Source organism: Onychostoma macrolepis, chromosome 02, assembly GCF_012432095.1.
Source record: "Onychostoma macrolepis isolate SWU-2019 chromosome 02, ASM1243209v1, whole genome shotgun sequence".
In the NCBI taxonomy this organism is placed as follows: Eukaryota; Metazoa; Chordata; class Actinopteri; order Cypriniformes; family Cyprinidae; genus Onychostoma; species Onychostoma macrolepis.
In genome coordinates, this window is record NC_081156.1 from 5,233,941 (window position 1) to 5,243,471 (window position 9,531).

A 9,531-nucleotide genomic window follows, 5' to 3' on the forward strand; every position below is an offset into this window, starting at 1 on the left:
TTGCTTGTATGTACAAACAGGTTGAACCATCAGTGATACAAGGCTATAGTGTGTAGGCTATTCAGTAAACCCATTCGTAACAAAAACATTAGGAAGCAAATATGGCTTTATCAATCCTTGTTGAAACCATACAAACCGCAAACTATAGGTATGAACATAAAGATTGATTGCTGGTCCATGAGAAATTATTAATTCAAGCTTTAATCCAAATCTTAAACAACAAACATATGATAGGTGATACACACACTAATGTGTTCAGCTTATACAGCCCTTATATACAGTCTCCTTATACAGCCCTTCAGACACGCATTCCCTGTGTTGGACAGAATCTGGGATGAGGTCAGGTTGTTGTTGTTTTTACTGTGTCATCCTTATGCAAGTTAACCTTTAACTGGAGATGACCCAAAGCTTTTTGATTTACGTTTGTTGGAATTCTGCTTTGAGTTCATCAGAACTGATTTCACAAATTTTTATTTTTAGCCCTCAGGTTGTGAAGGTCGGTTGTATGGTTGTACGAAGTTGTAGCCATCGGCCCTTATATAATCGTGTGTGTTTTGTTTGGCTCTCTCACTGGCTTTTGAGCCGGTTGAAAAACTTTGACTATGATGAAAAGTTCAGAGGTATCGTCGTCCCGGTCTCTGCTAAAATAGAAGGCAGAGGGAAACAGAATGATCTTTCAGGAAAATAGGAAATAGTCTCACTGCCATGTGGCAAACGACAGTGGTATAGTTTTAGCTAATGGTTAGTTTTGGTTTTAGTAGGACGCTGGAGAGCTATGAAGTCAGAACTGATGATATTAGCAGCCGTAGCCTAACACACACACAAACACACACATTACACACACACGCACACACACACACACACACACAGTCTTGGGCAACCTTGGTCTTTTTTGATTTTCAAAATCAAAGTAGCTGTCATTGGTAAACAGAGGGTTATTTTATCACAGTGACCACAGCACATCAAATCTAGTGCACGCTACTTTCCTTTCCTTATTATTATTGAATAGCTCTTTATTACTGGTATTTGCTACAGCAAGCATTAGTATTATATTGCTCAGACTTAATGTTAGTATGCTAGTGTGCTATTCTGAACTCAGCCTAAAACTGCATACTGAGTTGGTACAAAATTTGGATTTGAACTTACTAAAATAAAGTTTAAATTCAGACATAGTTAATAAATTAATGAAGTATGTTCTATATAGTATGAATATGAATTAAATTTGGACATACTACATCATAAATCCTCTGCTGTGGCCTCATGGGATAAAATGTCCATCAAACGCACACCTTAGAATCTCGTCGGAATAAGCAATTATTCGAAAAGTTTTTCGAATACTATGAATTCGGACACACTACTATTTTCATACTGTTTTTTGCATACTATATATTAGGGAAGTATTTGATTTCAGATGCAGTGCAAGTGTTATGGTGTGTTCAAGTCCTCCTGGGAAGTTTGTATTTGCGAAAGTCGTAATTCGCATATCAGTTGCGTTCAAGTCACTTTGGTTGAAGCAAAGATGATGAATTATCTTTTGGCAATTTAAAAAATTCTACAAAAAAAAAGATGAATAAAACATCAGTGTTTTTAATTTAAATGTATGAAGGTGCTGATGAATATAGTGTATATAAGTATTATTATTTTATTGTTATTGTGTTTTGCAAAAAAAGTCTATTAATTCCAGCAAACTTACCATCACTGCATCCAAGGCATCCATCCAGTGCATCTGACATGTTTTCTCATTGAAACTCACGGCTTAAAGAGAGTTCAGAGTCCATGATGTCCATGTCTGTTAAACTTGTAAATACGATCTTTCTGACATGATTTGAATGAACATGTACTCATGCTGGCAGAGTTTCAGATTGGTCTGCTACTTTGAAACTGATTTTCATTAGTTGTGTTGCATGTCCAAAGCTGAACTTTTTTTTAAAAAGTGTGCCTCTACAATTATTAATTTGGCTGATATTTAGAACAGTTATATTCATTTTTGGTTGAAAAGTCGCTATACAAATTTTAATTTGTACATTTTCTTTACATTTTACTTTAAAATTTAAATTAGTTTAAATTATTTGGGCAATATTAAAGTAACCATTTACAAGGAAACAAGGGAATACAATTTTGTGCAAAAAGCACAAAGCATTGCAAAAAAAGCATTCTGTGTGAACTGATCCTAAGGCTCACTATTTTAGGAAATTCTGGAACTGTTTCGCAATTTCCCATTTTGTGGAATGCCAATCTGTTATACCGTCAAATCCAAGCCAGCCAAGTATTCAAATTACTGTCTGCCTTAAGCACATTTCCATAGCGTGTGGTATACTAACATTATACAAGAGACTTTTATGGCTGCAAATATCTTTACTTTTCCCTCCATCTTGTCAAAACAATTCGGGAACCTCAGGTCATTCTCCTGAATCAATACTAGCTCACAAACAGTCACACATAAAGTCAAATATGATCCATCCTGACCTATTTAAAATACTATGAAAGGAATTCTAAATATATATTTAAAATGGTAGGCCACAGAGCCCAAATGTACTGTGCTTTCCTGCAGTACTGTTACTTTTTGTTTAACTTAAAATAAGTAACCTGATTGCCTTAAAATTGAGAGTTAATTAAAACTAACAAGTTGAGTTAATACAAGTTGAGTTATTTTATCTGAACAGCATTAATTATCTAAGTTGATATATATATACAATATATATATATATATATATATATATACCTTTTATTTTTTTATTTTTTTTACATGTAAATGCAATGTAAGTCGCTTTGGACAAAAGTGTCTCCCAAATGCATAAATATAAATTTTCTGGAAAACTGCTTATTAACATTTGAAAAACAATCACCCAATTCAAAAGTCATGAGGTGCAACGGAGGTCAAGGTCTTGTAACATATCAAATAATTTGACCTTTTTATAATAAAACAAGTTTAGTTCAGATTATAAAATGTCATGGGGTTTACTTTAATAATAAAACTTTGATAATATTTATGAATGATAAATTAATGCTATTTATAAAAAATACTTAATACTAAAACATTTTATTAAAAAAAAATATTCATGTATTTAATATTTGTAATATTGTAAAATTTTAATGAAACACACTTTATTTTTATTTATTTTTATAAGTATTCAAATGTGAGGAAAATATACATTTTACTTCATGGTTACACCACATGAGAGTCATTAAACTGAACATGAACATGGAAATGGAAATTCTTTTTCTTTATCATGGTCAATCTTATTAACCATTATCTTCACAGATCCTTTTGACAGATCCTAAAACTGTATGTTGCATGATGTTGTGAGCAGTGAATATAACTGAAATGTTGTGGTATTTGCGCATTTACTTACTTGAGCGCTGGGATTTATAAAAGTCTATATCAGGTCACCGTCACACTGCTTAATGATTAACATGAGGAGGCCTATAAAAGAAGTTCAAAACTGTGGGCTTCTCACTCTAAGAGCTGTGAAGACCATAGCAGTCTTAGTCTAAAGAAGCAACCATGAACCTGCTTGTGCTGTTGCTCCTTCTGGCGTCAGCTCGTTCCTTCCCTACAGAACCCACCTTTCCTGAACAGACAGAGAGCCGCTTACGCTTTGCTGCTCTGGATGAAGTTCGGCTTTTGGCAAACGGCCTCCTACAGCTGGGCCATAGCCTGAGGGACTTTGTGCAGAATACCAAGAATCAAATCAATGATATTTTCCAAAAGCTCAATATCTTTGACAAATCCTTCTACCAACTTTCTGTGCTAGCCAGTGAGATCAAGGAGGAGGAGGAGGAACTGAAGAAGACCACTGTGATCTTAAAGGAAAATAATGAGGAAATAAAGAGTCTGTCACTGCAGATCAACTCCAAAGTGGAAGATATCATAAAAGAGAGGAAGCATCTGAGGAGGCAGGTGGGTGGTTTGGAGGAGAAGTTAAGCGGTCTGTCCCAGAGTTTGCTCTCAGCTGAGCAGGTGGCTGAAATCTCCACGCTCAAGGTAAGATCGGATCAGTAAAGTTTTGGATGTCTTTGATATAAACAGAAAATCCTTTATGAATATTCTCAAATGTAACCAAGCTAGATGATTTATATGTAGGTCATTTATTCACGTTCCAGGGTTGACTCTTTAAATACTGACTCTTTTTCAAATTATGATGAATTTGAATTTTGAACTTTGAATTTTGAAGTGAATTGGAACTGAATCAGCCACGTGTTGGCCACATGTTAAATTGAAATTTGAAGAGGCAGGGAAGAGTTCAACATGAGAGAGAAATTTCTTTAGTCCAAGTTTTAGAAAAAAAAAACATTCATATTTACAACACTATATTTTATTATTATTTTATTTATTTATTTATATCAATGTGTATATATATTTTTTTTAAATCTGGATGGAAATATTTCTCTAAATTAAGGTAAGCAGTGTCAAATTAGCACAGCCATCAAATTTTTATTTTTTTCCTTTTATTTTCCACATTTTGCTTTCAGATAATGTTATTTAAAAAAAAAAAATATATATATATATATATATATATATATATATATATATATACACACACATATATATTATAGTATTGACAAAATCTATTGATTATAGGTTAGCTCAGTTTCGAAGAGTTCAATTTTGAAAAGTCGGAAGGTTAAAAAGTTCAATAATATAATAAATATAAATATTCAATAAAGACATAAATATTCAACAATGAAAGTTATTCCCAAAGTTTTAACTGAATTAGAGTCTTATAGGAAATGTGCTTTCTTCCAATGGTACAAACAATAATTTATATAGTGAAATGTATATAAATTATACATATTTTAATATTTTAGTATGTGGCATTTACAGTAGATTTATGCATTTGGAATAAATTTGTAAAATGAAGGTACTGGTAATTTTTCTGCCAGTAGCATTTTCCGTTTAGTTCATTTCCTTTTAACCCTAAAACTCAGTGCAATGCATAATTCCTTTATATTAACAGTACATAGGACAATGCCTTTTATTATTCATATATTAATTCATTCCACTTGAATTCTACCTCTTTATTTGATTTAATTTAAATTGATTTCTTAATATAATTTCCTAATTTTAATTTTCCATTTTAATCCCATCTCTTTGTTTGTTTTTCTTTTAATTTCTTAAAATAGTTTCCCGTTTTAATAATACTTCCTTATTAATTTTCTCTTTTTAAATTTCCATTTTAATCCTACTTTTAAATTTGCAGAGGCAGACAGTAGTGAAGTATTTTTACTCTGCTGTAAAAGTACTTTTCAAGTGTGAGTACTTTATCAGAGTGTTTTTCTTTAGAAAACTTTACTTCACAACATTCTAAAGCATAATATTGTACTTTTTACTGCACTACATTTCTTATTAAATATCATTTAATACTTAATTACATTAGAAATCTATTACTTTCTTTTACTCAAGTAAAAGTAATTCAAAGATTTAAGAACATTAAACATGTAGTACTTTCTTGTACTCAAGTATTAAAGGTAAAACTAACAACAACTTTTATTTATGAAATGTAGTGCAGTAAAAAGTATGACATTATGCTTCGGAATGTAGTGAAGTTTTTCCACAGAAAAACATTCTGATAAACTACAGATACTTTTTAAATTTACTTGAGTAAATTTATAATGCCTCACTACTGTCCACCTCTGTAAATTTGATTTGTAATGTCCTGTTTGCCACCTGAGTACAAATTGAATTCTCATTTCAGTTATGAATGGCATATAACTCTATGTCAGGTTCACAATTATGTTTGACAAAAGACCCCAAGACAGCAGGGAAAACATCTGGGACTCTAGCAGATGTGATCTCTAATTGTCTATGCCATGCTCAGGTTTACAAGATGCTGAGATGTTGTTGTTGTTGTTGTTGTCTATTAGGAGATAATCCTGACCCAAGAAAAGAGCATCGCTGATCTGCTGAAGGCTGTGAGTGAACAGAGTGAGCAGCTCAACAACCAAAGGACCAAAATCAAGGGCCTGGAAAATAAAGTACATTATTAAGATACCATTTTTCTTATCCAAAACAATAAATACAGAATTCTGGCATGAAACTCTAGATGGCGCAGTCCGATAGGCCAAACTCAATCTGACATAATGACATCATTATCACATGGCGCATGTGATTGGTTTCTTTCACATCAGCAGCCAATGAGCTTGCTGCTCAACATTCAAATACTCTGCCAGAGCTTGCTGTAGCAGCTGCAGCATGCTTCAGAAACCCTCCACCTTCCCCAGCTCCACCTGCATAGATCTGCTACGGCAATGCTCTGCCTCAGCAGCAGTATAGCAGATTTATTCCACCAAGACCAAACACATTAACATTGCCATGTATATTACCATGCTAAACTAGAGAGAGAGTTATCATGACAGAAAATGATATTTTAAATCACCTGGCTTGTTGATAAGCGTGGTGTTACTTAGTTAAGTGATGGTACTTTGCACCCAGCAGACATTAAAATAAACTAAAATACCCCATAGACCTGCAGTGAAAGAGGAACCTGAGCCAGATACTGTATGGGATTTGGAAACCTCCTAATGATTTTTTTTTTTTTTTTTTGAGCTTGAATATTTCTATGTTTTAAATTTCTATCTAGCTCAACTCTGCACATATCCAGGAAACTGCTGAAAATTTGGACAGGAAGCACCAAAGCAACAGCCTCTCAGGATATCTACCATACTTCACATCGGATGGGAGCTTCTCAAGCGGTATGGGGTGCAGGAATGGTTTGCTTTGAAAAATGTTATTGCACCTGTTCAATTGTAGACCCACATGTCAGGTTGTGTTTTAGATCTTCCAAAAGACTGCGGCGAGGTCTTCAGCCAAGGACAGAAATCCAGCGGCCTGTATGCCATTAAACCTCACGATTCACAACCGTTTCTTGTGAAATGTGAATTCACTGAGGGTAAGGATAAGGCATTTTCTTTTTCTTTCTCAGATCTCTGATTTCTGGAAACAGCCAGAAGTGATTTGCTTCCACAGAAAAGAGATTCTCATTAAACTTTATGATGACAGTCTCTTTGTGGTATTGTCCTCTGTCATCCACAGAGGGAGTGTTCACTGTCATCCAGCACAGACATGAGGGCTCTGTGGACTTCAACCAGTCCTGGGAGAAGTATGAGGATGGATTTGGGGACTTCAGCAGTGAGTTAAATCAAGAATGTTGTGCTCATAAACTGAATGTGTTCAGTCTGTGATTATAGAGTGGAGTACAATGGAGCGCTCTGTGATTGGTGTTGAGAAGTCTGAATCTTAACGCCCTACTTTTAGTATCACTTTTTACTACATAATTTCACAGTTTGTCCAATTTGACCAGCATTCCTCTTTTATAATGTTGCCTTCCTTGTCCCAATCTGTTCTCATGAGACATCCTGGCATAAAAACTTTCAGAATACTTACTGAAGAATATAGTAACTGGTCACGCATGTGGTCACAACCTTATTTCACAGTAGGAGTGAAATTTACAGAGTTCATTTACTTAAATTCTGGTAGCACTGTTAATAAATTACTCGGTTTCTGTGTTCCCTGCAAATAATTATTTTTTAAAAAGTATATATTTTATGATATTAAATAATAAAAATAATAATAACCCATGAGATTTTTTATTTAAATGATGTAATCTTGTGAAATTAAAATTCAGAATACCATAATATTAAGTGATTTATAATACTATAATACAGAGAGCTGGATGTCTCAGATGTCTGTGTTTTGTAGGTGAGTTCTGGCTGGGGCTCAAGAAGATCTATGCTGTTGCCCATCAGGGACACTCGCTCCTGCACATCCAGATTGAAGACTGGAGGAAAGAGAAGCATTTCATGCTTTATCAGTATATCCTTGAGGACGCTGCCTTCAACTACACCATCCATCTGAGGCTACAGACCGGAGAGTCCAGCTCTGATCTGGATGAACACACTGGCTTCAGGTTCTCCACTAAAGACCACAACGATGGAAACCGTGATTCAAACTGTGCTCAAGACTACACAGGTACATGCGATCGTGAGCAGATCTTTTCATTGAGTGTTTTTGTGCAAAACCAATACATCAAGTATAGCGACTTTGTTGAAAATACCTATTTTTGAGGTAATCCCAGTGCTTTTGAATAATAGTGTGCTTGGAAATTGCAAACTAAATTAGTTTTCTCTCCACGACTGCTGCTGTTTTCTTTAGGTGGGTGGTGGTTCAGCATTTGCGGCGACATTAACCTGAATGGCAAGTGTATTCAGAGCAGACCTCGTAAAAAGGGAACCCACTGGAAACCTGGCAGGGGAACCACCATCTTCAAGGCCTCGAAAATCTCCATTAGTCATCTCACAAAGCCACAAACCCCTTAATATCAAAAGTATGAGCAGATGCACAGTATGATTGCATTCATGCTGAACAATTGCATCTTGGTTTTCACAAAGTAACTGTTTAATGGACATGACAAAGTTCCCATTGTTGAGTATGAACCTATCAATATGATGCAGTTAAAAAAAGTAAAAATGGGACATTTACACATGATTCAGTTTCTCCACCAGTCATCTTAATTACATTGTAATGAGTCCAACCAGGAAACCTCTCATTTAACCTTCTGAGAGCCACTTTCAGCATGTGTTTAAATGAGTCACATTGACCTCAAGATGTCATATGCACAGTTGTATGGCTTTTGCTGTCTTTGCACTACTTCCAATACATATATATTTGTATCCATTATGTTGTTAATGAATTATGAAACGTTACATTGAATTCTAAATTATATTTAATTTAAACACGTGTTTAAAATGATCAGATGGCTTTTCATTTGCTGAATTTCTAACATCTTATGTAATAAATGGTAAAAAAAAAAAAGAGAGAGAGAGAGAGAGAGAGAGAGCAATAGCAATGATGTTCATAGCTGATGCAGTATCGCCCTCTGCTGAGCACTGCCAATAATCGCAGCCATTTTTAATTAAAGCTCAGTAAAAAAAAGTAGATACAGTACAGCTGTGTTAACTCTACACGCAAATTGGTGCCATTTGGGCCACAGAAATATTTACAAAATGATAAATGATTATTTTTATCATTTAAAAGGACTACTATGAGGGAAATCATATTTTCCTGAGGCTTTCCTTTTTCTCATATAGCAAGGCTGTAATTGTCATATACACACACCATAGGGAGCTGTAATTAATTGATATTTATGATTATAACGGAGCTAATATGTGTAAATACAATGAATAATTATCACTACAAGAAAAACCTACTTCTGTTTCAACCATGTGACCAAACATATATAATCTTTTGTTGTGTATATTCTCTAGCATGTATATCAGTGTGCAGTGGTGTATAAAGTACCTGAAAGCCATACTTAAGTAAAAGTACAGATATCTTACCAGAAAATGACTTGAAGTCACCATTTAGAATATCACTTGAATAAAAGTCTTAAAGTATGTAATATTTTTTGTACTTAAGTATTTTTTAAACCTTAAACGTACTTAAGTATTGAAAGTAAAAGTACAAGTAAATGGAAAATGGAAAAGAATAAATATATATAAAAAATGTTCATACACAGCTTGAGTAGCAAGATT

The 9,531-nt window shown here is 34.2% G+C and overlaps 1 protein-coding gene across 1 annotated transcript; it reads left to right on the plus strand.

Annotated features, from left to right (window-relative positions):
* Positions 1-3,458: 3,458 nt before the first annotated feature.
* On the plus strand, positions 3,459-8,745 carry LOC131554015 (angiopoietin-related protein 3-like). The gene is made up of 7 exons (XM_058799024.1): positions 3,459-3,985; positions 5,866-5,976; positions 6,582-6,693; positions 6,777-6,890; positions 7,034-7,129; positions 7,700-7,969; positions 8,153-8,745. The coding sequence occupies exons 1-7, from the start codon at positions 3,506-3,508 to the stop codon at positions 8,314-8,316; spliced, it is 1,347 nt and encodes a 448-aa protein (XP_058655007.1). The 5' UTR covers positions 3,459-3,505; the 3' UTR covers positions 8,317-8,745.
* Positions 8,746-9,531: the final 786 nt, after the last annotated feature.

Coding starts and splice junctions, on each gene's coding strand:
- LOC131554015 (XM_058799024.1), top strand. CDS start 3,506: ATGAACCTGCTTGTGCTGTTGCTCCTTCTGGCGTCAGCTCGTTCCTTC. Junction 6,694..6,776: donor GGATGGGAGCTTCTCAAGCG/GTATGGGGTGCA, acceptor GTTGTGTTTTAG/ATCTTCCAAAAGACTGCGGC. Junction 7,970..8,152: donor CTGTGCTCAAGACTACACAG/GTACATGCGATC, acceptor TGTTTTCTTTAG/GTGGGTGGTGGTTCAGCATT.